At 43.2% G+C, this 25261-nt stretch overlaps 1 protein-coding gene across 3 annotated transcripts; it reads left to right on the plus strand.

Annotated features, from left to right (window-relative positions):
* Positions 6242-13263, plus strand: LRAT (lecithin retinol acyltransferase (phosphatidylcholine--retinol O-acyltransferase)). 3 transcript variants are annotated; one of them, XM_018061627.1, is made up of 4 exons: positions 6248-6297; positions 6599-7139; positions 10902-10998; positions 11394-11503. In XM_018061627.1, exons 2-3 carry the CDS (start codon positions 6600-6602, stop codon positions 10992-10994), a joined length of 633 nt encoding a protein of 210 aa, XP_017917116.1. In that variant the 5' UTR covers positions 6248-6297; position 6599; the 3' UTR covers positions 10995-10998; positions 11394-11503. The 3 variants fall into 3 exon arrangements, with proteins under 3 accessions (XP_017917115.1, XP_017917116.1, XP_017917114.1); XM_018061626.1 differs by lacking the exons at positions 10902-10998; positions 11394-11503 and adding an exon at positions 7307-8192 and having other exon boundaries at positions 6242-6297; XM_018061625.1 differs by lacking the exon at positions 10902-10998 and having other exon boundaries at positions 11394-13263.

Here is a 25261-nt window from a genome sequence, read left to right on the forward strand (position 1 = left end):
GGATTTGAAATAGCTCCACTGGAACTCCATCACCTCCACTAGCTTTGTTTGTAGTGATGCTTCCTAAGGCCCAGTTGACTTCACATTCCAGGATGTCTGGCTCTAGGTGAGTGATCACACCATCGTGGTTATCTGGGTCATGAAGATCTTTCTTGTACAGTCCTGTATATTCTTGCCCCCTCGTCTTAATCTCTTCTGCTTCTGTTAGGTCCATACCATTTCTGTTTTATTTTGTCCATCTTTGCATGATATGTTCCCTTGGTATCTCTAATATTCTTGAAGAGATAAGATTTTTGCAATATTAAATATGAATTTCTTTTTTTTTTTTTAAGTTATATTTTATGGCTTTCAAAACAACTACAGCCACAGTAACAAAAAACAACTAAATTCTGTCTGGCTGTAGCTGCTCCTTTAATCTTTCTAAAGACACTATGCAGACTTGAGGCCCTAGGAGTAAGGTTCTGGCCAACCAGCAAGGAAGTTGGGGAATCATCCTCCCAGGAGGTAATGGCTTCCTGTCAGAAAACACTCCAGGGAGCACTGGATTAGGAGATTTCTTGAAAAGGTGTCAGCTCTTTTTCCTCAGGCTCCAGAGGGGAGTTCACAAAACCTTTTATTCTTCCTGTCTCCTAGAGTCAGCTAGTTTGAGCTCCCTTTGTGTCAATGTGGCCAGAGCTGAGTATATGTAAAGAAACTGACAGTAGATAGGAACCTAGTTCAGAAGAAAAACTAGTTTTAAGACTGTCCTTATTTACATGCCTAATGATTTATTAGTCTAAAAAAAATCTAAGAACAACAACAAAATAAGCCCGAAGGATGATAAATCAAAAAACATGAAGTTCAGAAAGCCAAATTTATCAGGCTTAGGGGAGAGAAGTTCTAAGAGCTCGGGAGTTTGGGACATTGCCCTTAGATTCTATTCCTGACTCTATGCCCTTGGCAAGATACCCATCACTTACCTGCCTATCCTATTCCTGTCTCTAAGGAGAAGGTAGTGCTGGGCCTTCCTGAGAGGGATACTATTAACCAGAACCATAATCAGATCTTTCTCTATAGCAGTAAGTGATGTTAAAAATTGGAATCTGTAGTACTACAGAAGCAGGGAAATGAACCCCGAATGAAAAAGAAAAGTTTGGGGAGCTAAATTTAGGTTGCGTTTTTGTCGGGGGCCAGCGTGAGGAACTCCACCCATGGCAAAGGTCATGAGGAAGGAGGCTTGGCATACGCAAAGGCGTGATCAAGCCTTAGGAAACCCCCTGTTCCCGAGCATCTATCCCCAAACCAGAGTCTGTTTTATGCTCTCACCTACACCTCTGACTTTACGGGGGGCTCTCCCCCATCACCATTTCTCTCGGAGAAGGAGTTAACTTGCAGCTCCAAGTCAATAAAAATTTCTGGGCGTGACAAGAGTGTTTCAGACTCCTCTGAAGTTTATCTAGCCCACCTGTATAGGTTCGTCCGGCCACATGTGATTGTTTACAGCCTCCCAATCTGAGAGGCACGAGATGTTTTAGACTTACTAAAGGCAAATTCTTTTGGGGAGTTGGAAATTATTAGTATAGTGGGTTGCTTAGGAATTATATTGGTGAAGTGTTTTCCATTTGTTGTGTCAATAATTGCTGCTAATTCCCTGCTCTGGGTGGGACAAGGATGTCACAGGTCAAACCTCTCTGCTGACAGACTAGCTTGTGTGACAGGATTATCCATACTGCTGCCACTAGGCACATGATTGTTTACTACCTCTCAACCATAAACAGCACAGAGAGTTTTGGAGTATTTTGAGAGTCTTAATTAGCACAGGGCTTTTCTTATTGTTGAGTCAATGATTGCCATCAGGCCTCCATATCCTTAGGCACCTGGGAATATATTAATCAATGTATTTGGAATATAGAAAAGGAAATATAGTAGTTTTTAAGGTTAGCAATACTAGACTTTTTGAGTTAATGAATTTTCTCTTTTGTAATAGATCACTGTACTTTGTTATAAATCACTGTGTCCTTGCTATGTAAAAATGTAACTTTATCAATATCTTAAAACTAAATAGATCTTAAGGGGAATATTGGTGAAAGGATTTTCATTTGTTGGGCTGATGTTTGCTGCTAAATCTCCATATTCCCTGCCCTTATAATGAATATAACTAACATATAGGAGAAATAAGTATTAACCTTTAAACATATAGGAGAAAGTATTAACCTTTAAGATTGTTAAATAAATTCCTTTCTTGATTGTAACTCACTACACCCTCATCCTATAGGAATGCAACTTTATTTGGAGGGTGGTACCTGGTTTAAGAAAAAACACCCTTGGAAAAAATAAGTTTTTTGGTTATCAGAAAGAAAGGATCATAAAATCCCTAAGACCTTTTTCTGTGAAGCATCTGATTTTGATGAAGGTCAGGACTGCTGACCCCAGTGTGACTCTGTATTCATCCCTATGTGTAACAAAAGGTATATAAGCAAACCCAAAAATAAAGAAATTGGATCAGTTTCTGGAAAGACTGATTCCCCCATGCTGCTTCTTTCTTGCTCCCTGTTTCTCTGGCTGAATTTCCATCTGGAGCATGGATGCTATTCCATGTAAACCAAGTTATTCAGCCTCTTTTTCTCCACTAATTTTCCTACTACACTATCCGTTTCTAATCTCTCTATTTACCTGTAATTAAATATGTATTTTTCCAAGGATGCCGACGCCATCCCCATCTTCGAATCACCCTGGATCCACCGGGGCTGGACCCCGGCAGGTTTTTAATTTAAATTCCAGGCCTGGGAACAGAGCTGGGCATATAGTAGGCACTGGGTGATAGGTGGGTGAACTGACGGGAAGTCAGATCTTCCTCAGTGGTGGTGGACCTGGCAGGAAAGAAGCTGCGGTTCAGTCCTGATCCATACTAACACTCCTCACAGAGAGTGAGTTATAAGCTCAGTTTCTTCCTGTGTAAAACGGAGACAACACTCCCTGGGTTAGGAGGACTAAGTGAGAAAATGCTTATTAACTCAGTGCCTAGCACAGAGGAGGCACAAGATTCTGTGATCCAGTCCTCCACTACAAAGTCTTCTGAGGAAGAGGCTCTCCAGAGGTAAAAACTCTGTGGATAGGATATCCCTTAGCTTCCGGGCTTCTGCGGGACTGCGCGCCTTTTCCCCGGAGAATGGAGAACCAGAGCTCTTCCTCTTGGGACTCAGGCGGGATCCAGGGCCTGAAGGTGAAGCCTAAAAGTTAGGTGGGCTCTGCAAGCCCGGATTCCAGCTTCCTTTATGCAGAAACCCCGTGGAATCGTGGTCTGCCCCACTGGGAGACAGGGACGCCGGCCTGAGTGGATGCTGTGGCTGTCTTTTGACTTGGCTCTTTGCGTGGGAAGGTAGAAAGGAACAGCGAGGCGAGAGCTGATATCATCATGTTGTCCTGGAAGGCCAGCACGCTTTCACAATCCCCTCACCAGACCGGGCGACCCAGTTTTGAATGCATTTAAGGCGTTTGCACCAAACTTGTTGAATGCAGCCACCTTTCCTACAACTGGGAAACTACGAGTCTGTCTAGCAAATGGGATTCATCCCTTTACGAATGAATGACCGCTTCTGGTTTAGGAAGGAAAATGTTCTGATGTTAGATTTCTCTTGGGTGGGCCTTTCCTTCTAATAGCAATTGTGTTCCCTTAGTTTGACTAATTTAGGGAGGTTGGCTTACTTATATCCAGAGAAGGCAATGGCAACCCACTCCAGTACTCTTGCCTGGAAAATTCCATGGGCAGAGGAGCCTGGTAGGCTGCAGTCGATGGGGTCGCTCAGAGTCAGACACGTCTGAGCGACTTCACTTTCACTTTTCACTTTCATGCATTGGAGAAGGAAATGGCAACCCACTCCAGTGTTCTTGCCGGAGAATCCCAGGGACGGGGGAACCTGGTGGGCTGCCATCTATGGGGTCGCACAGAGTCAGACACGACTGAAGTGACTTAGCAGCAGCAGTTTACTCTGAGAATGTTGACTACTGTAGTTGTAAGGAAAGTTTTGTTCAGCCAACAAGAGCTCATTCTCAGTGGAAAAGCAGCCTAGTCCTTGCTAACGCTTCCCCACTTGATAGGTCTGAAGAGACTTCAAACACGGACACATGAAGACATTTCACTGTCTCCTACAGGTTCCCGGAGCCAAATTCCCGGCAGGCAAGGCAGGCAGAGAGGGCAGCTCTGGGGCAGTTCCATTGAGATAAATAAATTTATTCAACAGCATATCAATCTGGCTTAAAAATAGGGAGTTAACCAAGGCAAAAATAACCTTCAAGAAACTACGGACACTCGCTCACCATTCATTGCCCAAGACAGCAGAGCGCCTACATCTTGAGCAAAGTATGCGGCTTTAAGCTTCTTACACTCTCATCTCTCTCTCTCTTCTTTTTTCTTTCGTTAAGTGACTCCCTTTTCAGAGGCGGCGGTCCAAAAATTAACCTGACCGGGAAAGAGAAAAATGCAAATCGGCTTGCCGCCGCCTGACTCACAAAACGCCCTGGGAATGAGACTGTCTATAGGTGATTTTCCTTAATTTTTTTTCCCCCTTCTCTCTCAAAGAGTGAAACTGCCTGCCGTGAGGCAGTTCTTGCTTTCGTCTCCAGCAAATTCGCCGGGTGCAGACTGTCTTAGCGTTTTCAGTCGGGTTAGTGACCACCAGAGACGGAAATCGCTAATTACCAAGTCCCTTTTGATCTCCCCGGGCCGTTTGGCTCTTGACCCTGGAGGCTCCGGTATCCGTGCTTTCCCAGAACTGGACCAGAGCGGCGAGACCAGAGCCGGGTCTACAGTTAACGTGTACGCCAAGGTCTGGATCGGACTGCTAAAAATGTCCACAGACATCCCAGACCGGCAGACCTCGGGAGGTGGTGTGCTGCTGGACGTTAACTAGAGCCTGTGTGTCCAGGAGTTTGATTAAGCTACCCGCTAACCGCACTTTTCTTTAAATTTGGGGCTAAGAATGGGGAAATAATACATTAAAATTTCCTCATCCACTGCCTCTCCCCTCTTAACCCACCTTCCTTTTTCGATTTTTTTTTTTTTTTTTTGGCGGGGGGGAAATGGAATTTTCTTCTCTTTGCTGGGACTAAAATGTGATTGGAAATCGTTTGTGAAATGAACAAAAGTCACCAGCAAGCCGAACGTCTAGGGCAGAGCGCAGACGGCAGAGGAATCAGAGCGAAGGCTGGGCCTCGGAGGATACCGGGGAGCCGGCCTCCTCCCCGTCTGGTCTCCATTCCCCTCGGTCTTCCAGGATGTCCCTTCATCCATCACCCGCTGGGAGCGCCCTCCCCCAGGCAAGCGGAGAATTTGTTAGCTGCCAGAACCTGTTAGGTCCGTACCGGGCGGCTTTGCGGAGCCAAATTGTGGCCTTTGTCCGAGGAATTTAAGTATTTACATAATGCGTGAGCACGGAACTCGGCGATGGGTCGGGACTCGGCGTGCGGAGACTGGCACGTACTCGGCAACCGCGGCGCCCCGGCGCGCGTGCGCCCGGGAGAGCAGCGCCCCTATCTCAGTCACCTCCGAGGGGCTGCGCTGTAAGAGGCGAAGTTTCGGTGAGTGAATCGAAGAAGCTGGATCCATGTGACTCTGAAGCTGGAAAAATTAATTCGGTTTTCCAGGAGAATGTTGGGCGCTTCGTCGTTTTACTTGCTGACGTTTGGGAGCCGTGCGCTTAACCGACCCTGGCGCCACGGACCGAGGAGGCGCCTCGGGTTCCGATCACCCGCGGGGTCGCTTCCCACCCGCGAGCCAGAGGACAGCGAGGGGCATTCGAGGCATTTAAAGGGGAGAAGAGTGCGCGGTGTGCAGGAGCGCTGCTCTGCGGAGTTTAGGAAGGAATCTGGAGGTTTTCGAGGCGCGCACACTTCTCAGAGTAAATGTAGATATTTTAGGAACCTTTTGGAGAGAGGTGGCTCTACTCAGAAATCTCGCCCAAGGCGACTCTCCACCAAAAAAGTCCCAGAGGTACCCAGAACGCGCCCCAATCTAGCAGGTGCAAGATCTCTTGCGCGGCCTCTACTTTCCAAAGCCGGCCGCTGAGAGGCGGGAAGAGGAGGCCTCCCCTGGAAGCGGTCGCTAGGCAGAACCTCGAAGCCCAGAAGCGGCCCGCCTTTTCCACCGGGCCTGCGGGCCGGCGCCGCCCCTGAGCGAGCACGCTCGCCGCTGGTCCCAATCAGCGCTCTCGCCGGGTCTGTGACGGCGTTCGGCCCCGCCCCCTCGACGGCGATAAATACATCGGCGAAGGCTCCGTCTCGAGTACCGCGCACGGCCCTGCGCCCCGGCCCGGCCTCCAGGTGCGCTTTACATACATAGCATCCAGCTTGTAGGGCAGGTCCCGCTGTCCCCGCGGCCAGCTCCGCATCCTCCTCAGTCCCCGTGTGGTGCGGCCAGGCCGAGCCGATCTCCAGGCTTCTCGCCTTCTTTTCCTCTCCCTCTCTCCTCCGCAGGCGACGTGCCCCGCGGCCCTGGCCGTCGGGCTCCCGGGTGAGCAGCGGCGCAGCGCCCCTGCTCGGCCAGCGCACCTTGCCCGGCTCCGCGCGGCCGGTGCCGGGGAAACGGCGGTGCCCTCGCCACAAGACTCTCTTTTCCCTACAGGATGAAGAACCCAATGCTGGAGGCGGTGTCGCTCGTGCTGGAGAAGCTACTCTTCATCTCCAACTTCAAGTTCTTCAGTTCCGGCGCTCCCGGCGAAGACAAGGCGGGGAACACTTTATATGAGATCAACTCTTTTCTCCGCGGCGACGTGCTGGAGGTGCCTCGGACCCACCTGACGCACTATGGCATCTACCTGGGCGACAACCGTGTCGCCCACATGATGCCCGATATCCTGTTGGCCCTGACTGACGACAAAGGGCTCACGCAGAAAGTGGTCTCCAACAAGCGTCTCATCCTAGGCGTCATTGGCAGGGTGGCCAGCATCCGCGTGGACACCGTGGAGGACTTCGCCTACGGAGCCGAGATCCTGGTCAATCACCTGGACAGATCCCTCAAGAAGAAGGCACTGCTCAACGAAGAGGTGGCACAGAGGGCAGAGAAGCTGCTGGGCACAACTCCCTACAGCCTGCTTTGGAACAACTGCGAGCATTTCGTCACCTACTGCAGGTTCGGCACCGCGATTAGCCCCCAAGCCGACAAGGTACCACGTGTGACTCTAACCCCGGTGGGCTCGGTGGGGACACTCCCTTTCATCCCTAAACTTTCCTCACCCCTGGGAGCAGGGATTGAGTTCTAGATTTAGTAACGAACCTTCTGGTGTTCCTCAGGAAAGCGAAGTAAATAAATAAATGGCAATGTGCCTTGCAGGATATCTCGAAATGCGCGGCGCAAGAGTGTGGCAATGCAGTACCGCTGCCAGCGACGCCAGAGAGCTGCCCAGTTATTGCTGCAGAAGTCATCAGGGTGTCCACCCAGCGTAGTTGAAATGACAAGGGCAGGTGACTGGGAGGGTCACAGAAAATCTGTCGCCGTACGCTTGCAATTTTACCCAAGAATTGGCAGTTAGAAGGAAGGTGTCCAGAGTTTATATTTAATCTATAACACTGTCTAGTACAAATTGTTGTGCCTTTAAAACAAGGAAGCATGCCCGTTTTCCTTATGAGCTGCAGAGAGAGAATTCTCTTTGCTTAATATAAACTATCAAAATATCCATTAAGAAGACCTCCCTGGTAGGTCTCTTACTCCTGTGGCTGAGCTTAAGGGAAATCTTCTCCTTGGTATTCTGCATTTCTTTTATGCTGGTTTTAATCCCCATTTAGACTTCCCCATTGTTAAGCATCCTACATCCACTAGCCCCACAGTTGGGTTGGAGTGTTTCAGAGTTCCCCAGAGATTAAAACAATTGGTTTTTCAGAAGAGTCATTAAATGTTGGAAGGTAATTTTATGGGTACTTTAAAAAGGGAGGGGGCAGGAACTGTTAGAATTTAAGATGATTAAATTAGCTACAAAGCCAAAGGAAAAAATAGTGGATTTTTTATTGCCTTTTGAAACCTCTTAACTTATAAAAGTCACATTTTAAGCCTGCAGTTTCATTTGCAGTTGGAAGGCTTACCCTTCTCTGCAGTTGCTAGAGGTGCTGTTAGTGCATCCCTCTCAGTGAAAGTCTGGGCAATCACGTAATACATTTCATTTGTACTCTTCATGTTTAGATATGATGGGACCAAAAGAGTCTAAGTCCATGTAACCAGTTTTTTTTAAATTTTTCCACATCTTAATTTTTTGACCCACATGGGAAAATCTTTCCTCTTTAGCAGAGCATGAAAGTATAGTGCTTGTTTACATCCATATATGAAACTCCTTACAGAATATTTATAAAGCCGTAACAGACTCAATCTAGGAATTCTAAGTAAAATAAAAATACAGTTACAGCACTGTGCAGTGATTCAAGAATCACAGCTTCAGTCCAGGCCTGTTCAGAAATGAGCTTCACCACATTTACAAACACTGGCTCCAAAAGTGTTCAAAAGGAAACACGTCAGATTTACTTGGGACCCAAGCAAGTCATTTCTCTAAAGAAAAACAGTATTTCCCTCCCATAATTAGGAGTTACCCTTTCATGGAACACATATAACACTGTATTATATATTTCTATAAAATAATAGTACAAGTGCTTTTTTAAGGTAGTAAAATATTTAATCTGCATAAATAACTAGTTGGAACAGTTTTTCCTCTTTGGAAACTTTTTAAGGTTTTATAGAAGTAGAGAAGTGCTTTAATTGCTCTTGCTGCATAGCACCTCTTGTGAAACTGAGTTTTTGTCTTCACTTTGAATGGTCTAACAAACAATTTGGCCACACAGTACATTTCCTAGGGGGAAAAAAAAATCCCCATCCCAAATTTTCCAATTCTAAGGACTGTTTTTGAACATGCCCTGAGAGAAGTAGGTCATTAGTACTGAAGGAGGACTGGCTTTTATCTTCTAAAACATAACGACTGACTTGATTCTGGGACTGGTGGTTGAGTTCTCCATATATACGACTCTCATCAGCTTAACATGAGAGTTACACAGTTGTCTCACTTAAATTTGTGTTTATAAAATCTCTCAAGAGCACTTTCCCTCATGAAAACACTACAATTAATATGAAAGTGAACTGGAAGAGAATCTTTTTTTTTTTTCCCCTTTGGCAGTGATACTTCTTTTTTTTTTAATACAAGCTTAGAAAATGGAAAATTAAACCATTTTATAATAATTTCAGTATTTCATAAGCTATAAAGCCCTTTAGTAACTATTATTATTATTTATGCTTTTTTTTTCTTTGCTGGTATTGCTTTGCATTGCCAAAATGAATACATGTACCCCCTTTTAATTTGCAGGGATTTGTTGCTCAAAGTGCCCCTACAGGCTTCTTAACATTAAGCTAGAACTAGAGGGCATTTCCTACCATGGAGCAACACCAGAGGTACCTCCTGGACAGGACATTAGAAATGAGATGATCCTCTAATGGGAGAAAGAAAGTCCACAATGATTCTATGTTGGTCTTAATTAAATATTATTGGGAAAAAAGATAAAAGAAGAATGACTCTATCAAGACAGTATTCTTATTTACCTAAATGTATGTGTGTGTATGTGTTCAGTTGTGTCCAACTCTCTGTGACCCCACAGACTGTAGCTCTCCAGGCTCCTCTGTCCATGGAATTTTCCAGGAAGGCATACTGGAATGGGTTGCCAACCCAGGGATTGAACTCATGTCTCCTACACCTCCTGCATTGGCAGGAGGAGTCTTTACTGCTGTGCCACCTGGGAAGCCCACCGAAATGTATATCTTCCCGTTATTTTCCAAGCAGCTTGTCTTAACTATACTGAAAACTTCATTCAGTTTGATCGTCATCTCCTCATCACTTTAAAATTATGTATTTGTTACTCAATATCTTGTTAGTTTAGTAGAAAGAGACAGATCATATGTTTAACACACGAAAAGAATGATATATGGATAACCAGCTGGAAATTTTATGTTTATTGAGATACTGTATAAACGTACTGACAGAGACAGCCTTACAGTGAAGGTGGTGTGTTAAAATATATTGGACTTGTTTCTGCAATGCAGGAGACCTGGGTTCCATCCCTGGGTCAGGAAGATAAAGGGAATGCTTACCCACTCCAGTATTCTTGCCTGGAGAATTCCATGGACAGAGGAACCCGTGGGCTACAGTCCATGGGGTGGCAAAGAGCTGGACACACTGAGCAACTAACACTTTCACTTTCATTCTGTCCATTAAGAATTTGGAAACGTGGCTGTCCAGAACTACATAGGCTGCTATAGGGAACCCTAAAAGCATATACAGTGCCATCTAGAAAAGGAGCTTAAAGCCAAGTGCTTGGTTGTTGAGTTGTATCCCCAACTCTTTGCAGCCCCATGGACTGTAGCCCATCAGGCTTCTCTGTGCATGGGATTTTCAGGTGAGAATACTGGAGTGGGTTGCCATTTTCTTCTCTAGGGGATCTTCCCAACCCAGGGATCAAACCAGGGTCTACTGACATTGCAGGCAGATTCTTCACTAACTGAGAACAAGTAGGAAACTCTTATCAAAATGGAGCAATTAATTGCTAAATTCTGCCCCAACAGTGATGAGGTAGAGATAACTGTTAAGATCTAGCAGTGAAAATAATCATTGTAATACCTTACATTTATACAGCATGCAGACGAATGCAGAGTACTTTTGCAAAATAGATCTCATTTGATCCTCATAACAACCTCAATATTCGCATGGATGAGAAAAAGGTAGTCTGGACAGGTTAAATGATTAAGAGTGATCCAGGTAATACTTCTGAGAAAAATCAGTTTTCTAAGAAAAAAATACACATCTTAGAAGAATGCATTCTTCAGCAGGTAAAGATCTCGTTTATCTTTATCTCCAGCAGGCAATTTTCAATTTCAAGTGATCGTGACTTTATTTTGGCAGGAAATGGGATACGACAATAAAATTCGACTTTTGATGCCTTTAGATTTTGAGGCTTATCAGAAATTTATCATCAGAAGTATTGCCAAATTTTAGAATGGTGAGTTGTAGGAATCAAATTCACCGATAATGATGGGCTAAATTCTATTTGCTCAAGATCATTTTACTTTTCAATATGTTATTGTTATCGAGAGGCAGTTTAATGTTGTTTTTAACCTTTAATCCTGAATAACTATTATGTGGTTATATTCTCTGTAGTTTTTGTAAATGTTCTGCATTTACAAGGGCAAGTGCCTAAAGTATTATTTCAGCCACTATAGGATGTGGGATCAGGAAACCGAACTGTGAACAACTTAAATTCTTCCCTAAGTTGTGAGAGAAACTCTAGTTCTTCTGGTGACAGGAAATAGCTGGGAAAGCTGTGCTCTACTGTTTGGTATGTATGATTCTTCTTAGGTTTGGCCTTTTCTAATATTCTTAAATTTTATTTTCCAGTTTTGTGAGAAGGTGAAGATAATTATTCGTGATCAGAGAAGTGTCCTTGCTTCTGCAGTCTTGGGATTGGCGTCTATAGTCTGTCTGGGCTTGGCATCATATACGACTCTTCCAGCAATTTTTATTCCATTCTGCTTATGGATGGCTGGCTAACTTCATACTCCTGTGCCAGCGTATGCATTCTCTGTATAGAAATGTTGATATCTATATAGCACAAATCAGTATAAGCATTGTCGAGAAAAATGTGACCTGTAATAATGTGTGCTGGATAAAAATGTGATTAAGAATGACACAAAGTGCTTACCATGTAAGCCCAAGGATGGAGGCTTTCTGAATCTTCCCAGGCAGTTCCATTCCCAGGCACCGTGAGTCTTGGAAACATGACGGCTTGTGCTAGAATTCACCGTTATGAGAAAAGCAACCTGTAAGGTGATGGCCACAGGAGATTATTTGCTATTCTTTTTTCCTATAATCATTGTTCTTCTCTGTTAAGTCTGAATTAGAAGATTGGAAAATTTGTTGAATGATGAGACCACTAACTATTGTAAATTTATGCTGTTTCATTGAAAATTTTATGTTAAACTAAAATAATTTCCCTTATTCAGATGAAAGCATGTTTGATGATTGGCCCAAAAAAATCACATTTTCTTTGTGTATGATATATAATTTCTAATAAGTCAAGAGTAATTTCATTTCTTGAAACAATATTGGCAAAGTTAAGGTTTAATGATAAAATAACTGACCAGAACTATAGAAATATGTTTGCCTACAGAAATAGCTAATAATACTATAGTTTTGATTTGGCTTTACTTAATAGGAAGCCTGGCATTCATTTTTTTTCCCTTTTATGTGTCACTGTAGTTACTTTAAACCACTCTGAGAGGAAAATGAACATAGGATTGAAGTAAGTTGGGTACTTGGAGAGTGTATGTGCCAATTAAATACACAGATGTATTGAGTACGTGTACTCAGACTGATGTGCTGAGACTGAGTACAGGTATTCAGACATGTACTCAGACTGACAAACTGTTAGTTCTTCATTGCTTATTGTCATAACGGTGTAGTTAGTCTAGAGCATCAGTGGGGGTGAACATCAAAGCACATTCAGCCCGTTTTTCACATCTATAGTGTGACTTGCATGTCATTGGATGGTTTAATTTTAAAGCACTTACTAATGCGCTGTATAATTTTTAAAAGCCCTGGCATTTGTCTTCTGGTTAGGTTTCTCCATTTCATTACCAAGTCAGTATAGTTTACATCCTTAAAAGAATGATGCTTCAGCAATATATAAAAACCCAAGCAAGTAAGACTAAGGGAAATAGCTGTTAGAAGTCATTTTTAAGTGTCTTAATACTACCAGGCATGTAGGTTGATTACACAGAGGCTGTTTTAATGCCAGAGTTGAGATGCAGCAATGTTAAAGCAAGTGTGCAAGTACTTTTGCAAAATCACCAAATTCTAAAAACTAAGCTACAAGCCTATAAACTATCAAGAATCAGAAAATAATGAGTCACATAATGAGTGGTATGAGGAGGACAGGGTTGGTAACTCAGTGATCCAATCAGAACAAATTTAAGGGTAAATTTTAGTATATTTGATGTTTTATCACCACTAATTTACCAACAACAAATTCAGTTAGAGTTTAATAATAACTTTGTATTTAATCATTTAAATGTGTTGAATACTTAAAACATGAAATGACAACACCACAGAATAAAGTGTTCTATGGGCCTATTCCAACCGTTTAAAGTTATTCTTAGTGTGTATACATAAAAACAACCACTATGAGAACGTCATTGTATTAGTGGTTTTTCACTTACTGTATATTACTTATGTAGCAATTGTTTATAAATAAACTCATTTAAACATATGGTGTCCTCATGAATAATTTACACCTTTCTTCAGACTTTAGTATTGTAGGTAGCAAAAAAATCACTGTGTATTGTTAAATCTGTGTTCAAAGATCATGATCTCTCATTAAAAGCTAAGGGGAGTATTTAAGGTTGAAATTAACCTAATTAGTCTTGACTCACTTCATATCCTTAAAGCAAGATTCAATGCACCTTTCATTTATGTGCTCATTATGTGCCAGACTTTGACCTGTTACAATTTCATGGTCTAGAATTCATGTTTGTTAACTACCTATATTAGAGTATACACAGTGCTATGGGAAAACAAATAGAGGAACTCTTCCTGAAGGGTCAGAGAAATGTGTGTGAAGGAGGCAGTGCCAGCATCAGGCAGAGAAATAGAAAGAGGGGATCTCATCATACTGATGTGTCCTGTTACTTGTGGGAAAAGGGAATGGGAAGGAAGGTTTTATTCCCTGGAGCTTGTTGATCTTCTTAGGAGAAAAGGAGAGTTTTTATTTTGTTGTGCTCAGTTTGATTGGTTGTTTAACCGGGAAGAAAAAGAAGCATACATCCTTGATTGTGGTTATGGAAGAAACCCTGAGCCATTAATGTCTCTAGTGAATTGCTCTGGGCTTCATTAGGTAAAACTCATCCTTAAAATCCTACAGATTTGTACTCTAACTTGTAAAATGATAATCCAGTAGTGACTGATGCAGGTTTTGGTTGCTTATTTGTTCTTTGCCATACCTAGCTAAAGGTTAAACAAGACTAGCCAGGGCTAAGATGAAGCAAAGCAAGTGCTGAGGGTGAAAAGGTGAGTGGGACATGGGCCTTTTCCTCGAAGCTGATGGTCTCATGCACACAGAAGGACACGGTGAGGCTTTCTGCAATAGAGCTGACTGAAGGCACAGAGAAAGAAGTTCATTTTCACTGATTTGGCAAGAACTATAGGGATTGTACTGAGACTTGAAAAATGGGAGTGTTTTCCAAAAGTACGAGTTTGGGGTAGGGCATTTTACACATTGGGGACAGCATGAGCAAAGGCATGAGAACTGGCCCCACCAAGCCTGGCCCAAAAGAGTGAGGTGCTTTCTTATTCTGGGACTGGAAGCCCAAAACTGCATGGGGGCATTTGGGCAAGCTCAAGAGGCCAGAGCAGAGCAGAGGCGGTGAGGAGAGGTGCTGGGAGAGAGTGATCAGGTGGAGCAAGTCTTGTGTAGACCAAGTTTAGATTTTATGAACAGGCAATAGAGACTTGGGGTTCAGAGAGACAACTCCCCAAAACATGTAGGTAAATGGAGGCATGGGGCAAGACAACAAGGGACTAGTTATGATAACTAGTTATGAGTTAGGAATGGTTCTCAATCTCTAAAATAATGGCCTGTGATTGTAAGGGTGGAGAACAAGCGTGTCAAGGAAATGTCAGCAGACTTCTGCCAAATTCTGACTCATAAGTAATTCCCGGTGGAGTGTCTGGGAAGAATCATGCATCCTTCCTTCTTGCCAGAAGGCTGGTTCCTGAAAAATACATGTGATGACTGGGTATAAATTATACATTTCAGATCTTTGTTCTGCTAAATTTGTTCCTTGTCGAGAACAAGCAAATAAGTATGAATTTGTTGTTTAAAAAATATTTTTTTAGATATAGATATATTTCATATTTTTCCATTTTCTATTTCATAATATTACTGTCAAGTATCAAAACTATTTTCCAGCAATATCAAAGTTATGCCAAAGGCAAAAGTCTTTTATTATAGATGAGAAGTCTATGAGAAATGATGGTTGCTAATCTTCTATTTTATATAATCTATTTAGAGAGTTTTATCTAACTGGATATGTCAGCTCAACTAATTTTACATTTGGTATGCATGCATGTTCAATAAAATCAGATTTTCATACTGTCCTCTCTTGTCTTTGAATTTGAAATGCATGAAAGTAGATAACAAACTTTCTTGAACATGGTAGCCTGAAAGTTTTTGCCTCTCAAAGCTTCCTTTACCGAACATAGTTTTATACATTTGAAATTAAAACGTCTTGTGAATCTTCCTTTAGACTGATATAATCTATGTTATGTACATCTTGAAGCCTACCTTGACTATGTAGAAAAGGGTACTGTGTAATATGAAATAACGAATCCCTTCTCCATTCCACATAATCAACAAGAACAAACAGGTAGAGTCACAGGCATGAACTCTAGAATCAGAGGTGTGATGTGTGACTACCAGGGCAGTTGCAGCTTCACCCTGGCCACAGGTGCAGTGAGGATGAGGTGTCAGTAGGAGCAAGTCCCAGCCCAGTCCTGAAATGAATTCATGGCATAGCAAGGACCACAGAAGTTACTAGGCTGAACCCTTAAACATCTAACCACATTTCAGAGGTGGAAAATCAGGTTGGGATTGAGATACTTTGTGATTATGCAAATAAATTAAAGCCAGATCCAAAGCCTGACTCTAGCTTTCTTTCCACTGTATCGTAGCAGCTCGCTGCGGCTTCCCATAAACAGGACAAGCTTTCCTTCAATGAATGTGTTAATTTCTTGCAGACCTTCTATGTCCTCCGTACACAGGGCCATATAGGAATGCACTAGTTAGAATCTTAGTCCTAGTTGCTCAGTCTAAGGAGAGAGAATGGAAATTCAACTGATTTTAAAACAATGATAATTTTGTACAGGTGTCAGAGAACAGACAGACAAGACCTGTCTACTGGAGGCAGTAAAGGAGAGGGAGGGTAGCAGAGAAGTCTTCACTGACCCTTTAACTGAGCAGTAAGACTACAAACACTTTAAGTGACAACTCCCTTTTCCTGGCCATTGCAGGCACCTGGTGCAGTAAATACAAAGGCGCAGAGTCACGAGACTCCCCTGCAGTTGGACTGCTGCTAGTTATTAAGAATAATCACCTGTGTTCACATCGCTGCTTTGAGAGAAAGGTGCCCAGTACTATTACAAAGACCTCACAGTCCTTTTGAGGAAGAACAGCTCTGCTCAGATGCTTCTAGAGACAAGAGCCAAGATCCTGGAGGGCTTTACACTGCAAAAGTGTTAGTGGGAAGGAAGTGTTTCCTAAACTTTCCAAGTCACTCTGGTGCGTCTAATAAGCTGGCAATTTTATGAAACACATGATGAATGGGGGTGGAATTAGATTGTGAGGAAAAGAAACAACGTTTCATGGAAAGATTTATTTAAGGTAGACGGAGAAGGGGGAATTACAGGGACCTCCTCAAACAGATGAGTGGCCCCGTGTCCTGCCAGCTCACAGCTGCTCCCGGGTCCCAGCAGCGGTCCTGGTGCCATCCTCCTCCTGACTCTGGACTCTGTCCTGACATTTCTTCCCATGGAGTTTCAGCTGGTGCTCCCAGGGGCCTGCTGCTCCCAATGCTGAGTGTGCCACTGCGTTTGCTGCCTCATGGCTTCCCTCAACTCCTTTCCTCTGTGTTTCACTTCTGCTTCACTCTCCTGGGTAAAGTCTCTCACTGAAAACTGCCAAAGGATCTAATTAGGCTGACTAGTAATGGTGCACTATTGGTACTCACAATGAACAAAGTTCTCAAGCCGGGCTGCCTCATGGGCCACTGAACCCTCTCATATCCTTTTTAGATTAGATACCTTCAGATCAGGTCATGACCTTGGGCCAGTCAGTTGTTGCTGAGTTGTACAACCATGGTCTCCAAGGCGTGATGGAGCTACTGTAAGAAGCTACTTGTAACTGATTTTCCTTCACAGACGGCTATCAGCCAGGTTAGATGGGAGAGTAGTACCTGACCGTCACCTTTGAGAGTTCAGTCTGCAACAGTATAGAGGATGGATCGTTCAAGGAAACTTAACACAAAGGACATACATTCTGTCATCAAGATGTAGGAGAGAAATGATGAAGACTGAATGAAAGTCAGTGACAGTGAGGATGGAGAGGAAAGAATGGAGTGATTTGAGGGGTGTAAAAGGGGCGGGGGGTATTTCACAAAGGGTCCAAACAAGAACAAAGAATCTGTTCTAAGTGTTGTCTGGCAAGATGTGTGTGTGTGTGTGTGTGTGTGTGTGTGTGTGTGTGTGTGTGTGGTGTAATACCTTGGTTTTTCTCTTCCAGTCAGCCTCCGAACTCTTGGGAGGGCCTCACATTAGCCAACTAAGCCAGAAAGCAGCTGCCCGGAAAGCCGAGCAAGCACCCTGCTGGGAAACGCAGCTGAGGGCTCACAGGAAAGGCTGGATGCCCATCAGTGTAACTGGTCGTGTTGTGCCACGCTGGCTAATTTAGAGGAGTGGGACTTGGAAAAAGTAGGATGAGCCTGATTTTGGATATGCAGAGTTTGAGTAGCCTACGGTCCCATAGATGGAAATATAAACAACTGGAAAGTGTAATCTCTCACTCAGAACAGAGCTCAGGGACAGAGATATACTGGGAGTTGTAACAGTGGTGAATGGAGCCAGGCCATGAATATAACATTTCTATGAAGAAAAGAGGAGGGTGTCTATGAAGAAAGAGGAGAGTGAAAAAGTTGGCTTAAAGCTCAACATTCAGAAAACTAAGATCATGGCATCTGGTCCCATCACTTCATGGGAAATAGATGGGGAAACAGTGTCAGACTTTATCTTTATCTCTTTTATCCAAAATCACTGCAGATGGTGACTGAAGCCATCAAATTAAAAGATGCTTACTCCTTGGAAGAAAAGTTATGACCAACCTAGATAGCATATTCAAAAGCAGAGACATTACTTTGCCAACAAAGGTCTGTTTAGTCAAGGCTATGGTTTTTCCAGTGGTCATGTATGGATGTGAGAGAAAGCTGAGTGCCAAATAATTGATGATTTTGAAGTGTGGTGTTGGAGAAGACTCTTGAGAGTCCCTTGGACTGAAAGGAGATCCAACCAGTCCATTCTAAAGGAGATCAGCCCTGGGTGTTCTTTGGAAGGACTGATGCTAAAGCTGAAACTCCAGTACTTTGGCCACCTCATGCAAAGAGTTGACTCACTGGAAAAGACTCTGATGCTGGGAGGGATTTGGGGCAGGAGGAGAAGGGGACGACAGAGGATGAGATGGCTGGATGGCATCACCGACTCAATGGATGTGAGTTTGAGTGAACTCTGGGAGATGGTGATGGACAGGGAGGCCTGGCATGCTGCGATTCATGGGGTCGCAGAGAGTCAGACACGACTGAGCGACTGAACTGAACTGATGAAGAATGAAAATGTAATGGAGGGAGACTACAGTCAGTCGTGTCCAACTCTTAGTGACCCCATGGACTGCAGCCTACCAGGCTCCTCCATTCATGGGATTTTCCAGGCAAGAGGACTGGAGTGGGGTGCCATTGCCTTCTCCGATGAAGAATGAAAATGTAATGGTGGGAGACTACAGTCACAGACAAATAAGAGCAAGGAAGAAAGACCAAGAACTTCTTTAGAAGGAGATTGAGGAATAATGGTACAAAGCTTGGAGCAGACCAGGAGACACTATGAGAACCCTACAGAGGGTTGAGTTTTCACCCCACTCCAGTACTCTTGCCTGGAAAATCCCATGGACGGAGGAGCCTGGAAGGCTGCAGTCCATGGGGTCGCTGAGGGTTGGACATGACTGAGTGACTTCACTTTCACTTTTCATTTTCATGCATTGGAGAAGGAAATGGCAACCCACTCCAGTGTTCTTGCCTGGAGAATCCCAGGGACGGGGGAGCCTAGTGGGCTGCCGTCTCTGGGGTGGCACAGAGTCGGACACGACTGAAGCGACTTAGCCGTATGCATAGCATCAAGATAGAAAAAAGAAAGAGTCTGAAGATGTTCATATTGGACTTGGCAGACAAGGAGTGGAGCGACCTTGATTAGTAAGCACCCGATAATACTAGATGTGGGGTGTTAGTAGTAGGAAGTCAAGAGATACCTGGAGTAACAGGAAATGCTGGCCTTGTAGTACAAAATGAAGCAGAGCAAAGGCTTACGGAGTTTTGCCAAGAGAACACACTAGTTATGGCAAATATCCTCTTCAGAATGCAAGAGATGACTCTGCACATGGACATCACCAAATGGTCAATACTGAAATTAGACTGATTATATTCTTTACAGCTAAAGATGGAGAAGCTCTATACAGTCAGCCAAAACAAGACCTGGAGCTGACTGTGGCTCAGATCATGAGCTCCTTACTGCAAAATTCAGGCTTAATTCGCAGAAACTAGGGGAAACCACTAGACTTTTCAGGTATGACCTAAATCAAATCCTTCATGATTATACAGTGGAGGTGATGAATAGATTCAAGTGATTAGATCTGGTAGACAGAGTGCCTGAATAATTATGGACAGAGGTTCGTAACATGCTGTGGAGATGGTGACCAAAGCCACGCAAAGTGGTGGTCTAAGGAGGCAAGAGAATTCCAGAAAAACATCTACTTCTGCTTTACACATTATGCCAAAGCCTTTGACTGTGTAGATCACAAACAAACTGTGAAAAATTTTTCCAGAGATGGGAATACCAGACTACCTTACCTGACTCCTCAGAAATCTATATGCAGGTCAAGAAGCAATAGTTAGAACCAGACATGGGACAACAGACTGGTTCCAAATTGGGAAAGGAGTAAAATGAAGGCTGTATATTGTCACCCTGCTTATTTAACTTTTTTGCAGAGTATGTCATGTTGGAAGAAAAGCTATGACAAACCTAGACAGCATATTAAAAAGCATACACATTACTTTGATGACAAAGGTCTGTCTAGTCAAAGCTATGGTTTTTCCAGTAGTCATTTATGGATGTGAGAGTTGGACTACAAAGAAAGGTGAGTACCAAAGAATTGATGCCTTTGAACTGTGGTGTTGGAGAAGACTCCTGAGAGTCCCTTGGACTGAAAGGAGATCAAACCAGTACATCCTAAAGGAAATCAGTCCTGCATATTCATTGGAATGACTGATGCTGCAGTTGAAATCCAATACTTTGGCCACCTGATGTGAAGAACTGACTCCTTGGAATAGATCCTGATGCTGGGAAAGATTGAAGGCAGGAGGAGAAGGGGACGACAGAGGATGAGATGGTTGGATGGCATCACTGACTCAATGGACATGAGTTTGAGCCAGATCCAGGAGTTGGTGATAGACAGGGAAGCCTGGCATGCTGTAGTCCAGGCGGTTGCAGAGTCAGACATGACTGAGCAACTGAACTGAACTGAAGGAGGCCTTTTAAATAGCTGAGAAGAGAAGCAAAAGGCAAAAGAGAAAGGGAAAAATATACCCAACTGAATTCAGAGTTCCAGAGAAGGGCAAGGATAGGTAAGAAAGCCTTCTTAAGTGAACAGTGCAAATAAATGGAGGAAAACAATAGAATTGGAAAGACTATAGATCTCTTCAAGAAAACTGGAGATATTAGGGGCATCTTTCATGCAACGATGGGCACAATAAAGGACAGAAATGGCAAGGACTTAACAGAAGGAGAAGAGATTAAGAAGAGGTGGCAAGAACTGCACAAAAACGGTCTTAATGACTCAGATAACCATGATGATGTGGTCACTCACCCAGAGCCAGACATCCTGGACTGTGAAGCCAAGTGGACCATAGGAAGCATTACTACAAACAAAGCTAGTGGAGGTGATGGAATTCCAGTTGAGCTATTTCAAGTCCTAAAAGACGATGCTATTAAAATGCTGAACTCCAATATGCCAGCAAATTTGCAAAATTCAGCAGTGGTCACAGGTCTGGAAAAGGTCAGTTTTCATTCCAATCCCAAAGAAAGGTAACACCAAAGAATGTTCAAATTATTGTATAATTGTACTAATTTCACATGCTAGCAAGGTAATGTTCAAAATCCTTCAAGTTTAGCTTCAACAGTACATGAACCGAGAACTTCCAGACATACAAGCTGGATTTAGAAAAGGCAGAGGAAATAGAGATCAAATTGCCATCTGTTGGATCACAAAGAAAGCAAGGGAGTTCCAAAAAAGAAAAAAAGAAAAACCCATCTAATTCTGCTTTAGTGACTACGCCAAAGCCTTTGTGTGTATTACAACAAACTGTGGAAAATTCTTAAAGAGATGGGAATACCAGATATGAGGAGACACCTTACCTGTCTCCTAAGAAGCCTGCATGCAGGCCAAGAAGCGAAAGTTAGAACCAGACATGTAACAACAGGCTGGTTCAAAATTGAGAAAGGGGTACGTCAAGGCTGTATATTGTTACCCTGCTTATTCAACTTATATGCAGAGTACATCATGAGAAATGCTGGGCTGCAGTAAGCACAAGCTGGAATTGAGATTTCTGGGAGAAACATCAATAAGCTCAGATATGCAGATGACACCATCCTTATGGCAGAAAGCAAAGAGGAACTAAAAAGCCTCTTGATGAGGGTGAAAGAGGAGAGTGAAATAGCTTGCTTAAAACAACATACTCAAGAAGATCATGGCATCCAGTCCCATCACTTCATTGCAAATAAATGGGGAAAACATGGAAACAGTACAGATTTCATATTCTTGAGTCCAAAATGCTTATGGATGGTGACTGCTGCTGCTGCTTCTGCTAAGTTGCTTCAGTCGTGTCCGACTCTGCGCGACCCTATAAACGGCAGCCCACCAGGTCCCCTATCCCTGGGATTCTTCAGGCAAGAACACTGGATTGGGTTGCCATTTCCTTCTCCAATGCATGAAAGTGAAAAGTGAAAATGAAGTCGCTCAGTTGTGCCCGACTCTTAGTGACCCCATGGACTGCAGCCTACCAGGCTCCTCCGTCCATGGGATTTTCCAGGCAAGAGTACTGGAGTGGGTTGCCATTGCCTTCTCCCATGGATGGTGACTGCAGCCACTAAATTAAAAGATACTTGCTCCTTGGAAGGAAAAGTATGATAAACCTAGACAGTGTATTAAAAAGCAGAGACATCACTTTGCTGACATTGGTCCGTATAGTCAAAGATACGGTTTTTCCAGTAGTCATGTACAGAGAGTTGGACCATAAACATAGCTGAGCACTGAAGAACTGATGCTTTCGAGCTGTGGTGCTGGATAAGACTCTTGAGAGTCCCTTACACAGTAGGGAGATCAAACCAGTCAATTCCAAAGGAAATCAGCCCTGAATATTAATTGGAAAGACTGATGCTGAAGGTGAAGCTCCAATATTCTGGACACCTGATTTGAAGAGCTGTCTCACTGGAAAAGACCCTGATGCTGGGGACGATTGAGGGCAAGAGGAGAAGGGGTCGAAAGAGGCAAGCAGGTTGGATGGCAACTTGGACTCACTGGACATAAGTTTGAGCAAACTCCAGGAGACAGTGAAGGGTAGGGAAGCCTGGTGTGCTGCAGTTCATGGGTTGCCAAGAGTTAGACAGGACTGAACAACAACAGGAAAGTTAAGGAGAAGGCAGACTGTAGGTTGAAATGTAAATGGGTAAACAGCTTGAGCTTCCTTTTGTAGTCGTTGGTGGAAAAAGGAAGGAAACAAAGCACAAAGACTCAAAACAGTATAAGATGTGACATGTTCTTTTCACTTTAGCCTTGCTTGGAATGAAGCATACTAAGAACCGATTTATGTCTCATTGCGTGTGTGTGTGTGTTCTCATCATGTTGAACTCTTTGGGACCCTATGGACTGTAGCCTGCCATGCTCCCCTGTCCATGGAATTTTCCAGGCAAGAATACTGGAGTTGCCATGCCCTCCTCCAGGGCATCTTCCCACCCCGGGGATGGAACCTCTGTCTCTTGTATCTCCTTCATATGGGTTTTTACCACTGGCACCACCTGGGAAGGTTATGCCTCACTGAAGAACATAAATCAGAAGTGAATTTTCATAATTCTTTTCTGAGGGGGATAATCTACTTGTAATATTATCAGAGCAGCACTTTTCTTTCAGAACAGTGACTGGTATCAGAGGATCAGTCAAATCAATGAACATTCCCATTTCTACTGGTTTCTTTGAAAACAAAACAAACAAAACACATATTCAAAGAGAGATTCTAGCAGGGTCATCTAGACGTTATCACACTAAGTGAAGTTAGACAGAGAAAGTCAAATATCCTATGATATCGCTTATTTGTGGAATCTTTAAAAAAATGACATGAATGACTTTATTTACAAAACAGAAATAGACTCACAAACATAGAAAACAAACTTATGATAACCAAAGGGGACAGGTGGGAGAAGGAAGGATACATTTGGAATTTGGGATTAACAGATACACACTACAGTATATAAAACAGAAAAACAGCAGATAAGTATATTTAATATCTTGTAATATCTTATGATGGAAAATAATCTGAAAAAAAATATATGTGTGCTGAGTGTTCAGCCATTTCAGTCATGTCAGACTCTGCAGCCCCATGGACTATAGCCCACCAGGCTCATGTGTCCATAGGATTCTCCAGACAGGCATACTGGAGTGGGTTGCCATTTCCTTCTCCAGGGGATCTTCCCAACCCAGGGATCAAACCTGCATTTCTTATGTCTCCCTAAATTGGCAGGCAGGTTCTTAACCACTAGGCACCACCTAGGAGGCCTGAAAAAAGAATATATATCTGTATATATTAATATGTGTATAACTGAATCACTTTGCTGTATACCTGAAACTTTGTAAATCAACTATACCTCAATAAAAATAAAAGAAATTCTAGGGGTGTCAGGAGAATTGGGAAGGAATAGAAACATAAGACAGACTGCACAGGACTCTCAACTTTGGCTTTTATCCTAACAGCCTGTTCAGGGAAGTCTGTGGCCATTTCTTCCCTTTCACAGAATAATGGAGTAGAGATCAAAACACAGTACAAGACTCAGATTCAAAAGTTTCTGAAAACTTTTTGAGTGACATGACTTCATAAGTTCTTCGGATTTTCTACAGTTAAATCTCCACAAATATTCATGAAAAATCATAATGGAAGATTAAACAAATGTAAATGGCTAACATGTTCAACAAAAATTGCACAAAAAAATGATTTCTTATCTCTTTGTCCTATGTTGACCCCAATACATGAAGAATTTTGAGACCATTTTATGTAGCACTTAACTGAATCACCTATTCTTTGAAGAAGAATTAGCATTCTTGAGAAAATCTCCTTGTTTATACTGAGTCAAACAATGAGCTGAACTTCCAAGATTTATTGATAAATGGCTTTGTTGGCTAAGCCCAGCTGGGCTTGAAGCTGCCTCCAAAAGTCTGCTCAGGCTGAAGAACCTAAGCTCCATTTTGGTCCAGACTCCCGATCTGATCAGGTGTCTCACTGCTGGAGAGAAACCAAAAAGGCAGCACTTGCTACCTACTTGAGTGACATCACGATTGATTTCCTCTTTAAGACTCCCTTAACCTCCTTCCAAACTCCACTGCTCCACACAAATCTTTCTCCGTTTCACCTCTTGTGGTTCAGATGCTAAGTCGTGTCTGACTCTTTGTGACCCCCAAGTACGTGAGGCTTCCTTGTCCTTCACTATCTTCTGGAGTCTGCTAAAACTCATATCCATTGAGTCAGTGATACCATCCAACCATCTTATCCTCTGTCTTCCCTCTTCACCTGCTCTCAGTCTCCCCTACTATTAAGGTCTTTTTCAATGAGTCAGCTCTTTGCATCAGGTGGCCAAAATACTGAAGCTTCAGCAAGTCACAGACAAATTACTACCAGGGAACTGAAAAACAGTAAATTCTTTCTGTTTTGTTTTTGTTTTAACTGAATTGTAGTTTATTTACAAAATTGTATTAATTTCTGCTGTATAGCTCAGTGATTCCGTTGTATATACGTGTGTGTGTGTGTGTGTGCATGCGTGCACTCAGTCACTCAGTCATGCCCTACTCTTTGCAGTCCCACGGACTGTGTAGCCTGCTGGCCTTCTGTGTGCATGAGAGCTTTATAGTTGAGAACACTGGAGTGGGTTGTCATTCCCTTCTTCAGGGCATCTTCCCAACTAGGGCACATCTGTTGCTTCTTCTGCACTGAGAATCTTCTCCACATGGGAAGCCTATATACACATTATTTTAAAATATGCTTTTCCATTATGGCTTAATATAACATTGAATATAGCTCTCCATGCTATACAGTAGGACCTTGTGGTTTATCCACCCTCTAAAGAAAAGCTTACATCTG

Source organism: Capra hircus, chromosome 17, assembly GCF_001704415.2.
Source record: "Capra hircus breed San Clemente chromosome 17, ASM170441v1, whole genome shotgun sequence".
Classification (NCBI taxonomy): Eukaryota; Metazoa; Chordata; class Mammalia; order Artiodactyla; family Bovidae; genus Capra; species Capra hircus.

Excerpts from the sequence above, each read along its gene's own strand:
- LRAT (XM_018061625.1), top strand. The coding sequence starts at position 6,600 with ATGAAGAACCCAATGCTGGAGGCGGTGTCGCTCGTGCTGGAGAAGCTA. Across the intron at positions 7,140-11,393 it reads TTAGCCCCCAAGCCGACAAG|TTTTGTGAGAAGGTGAAGAT; the intron begins GTACCACGTGTG and ends TTTATTTTCCAG.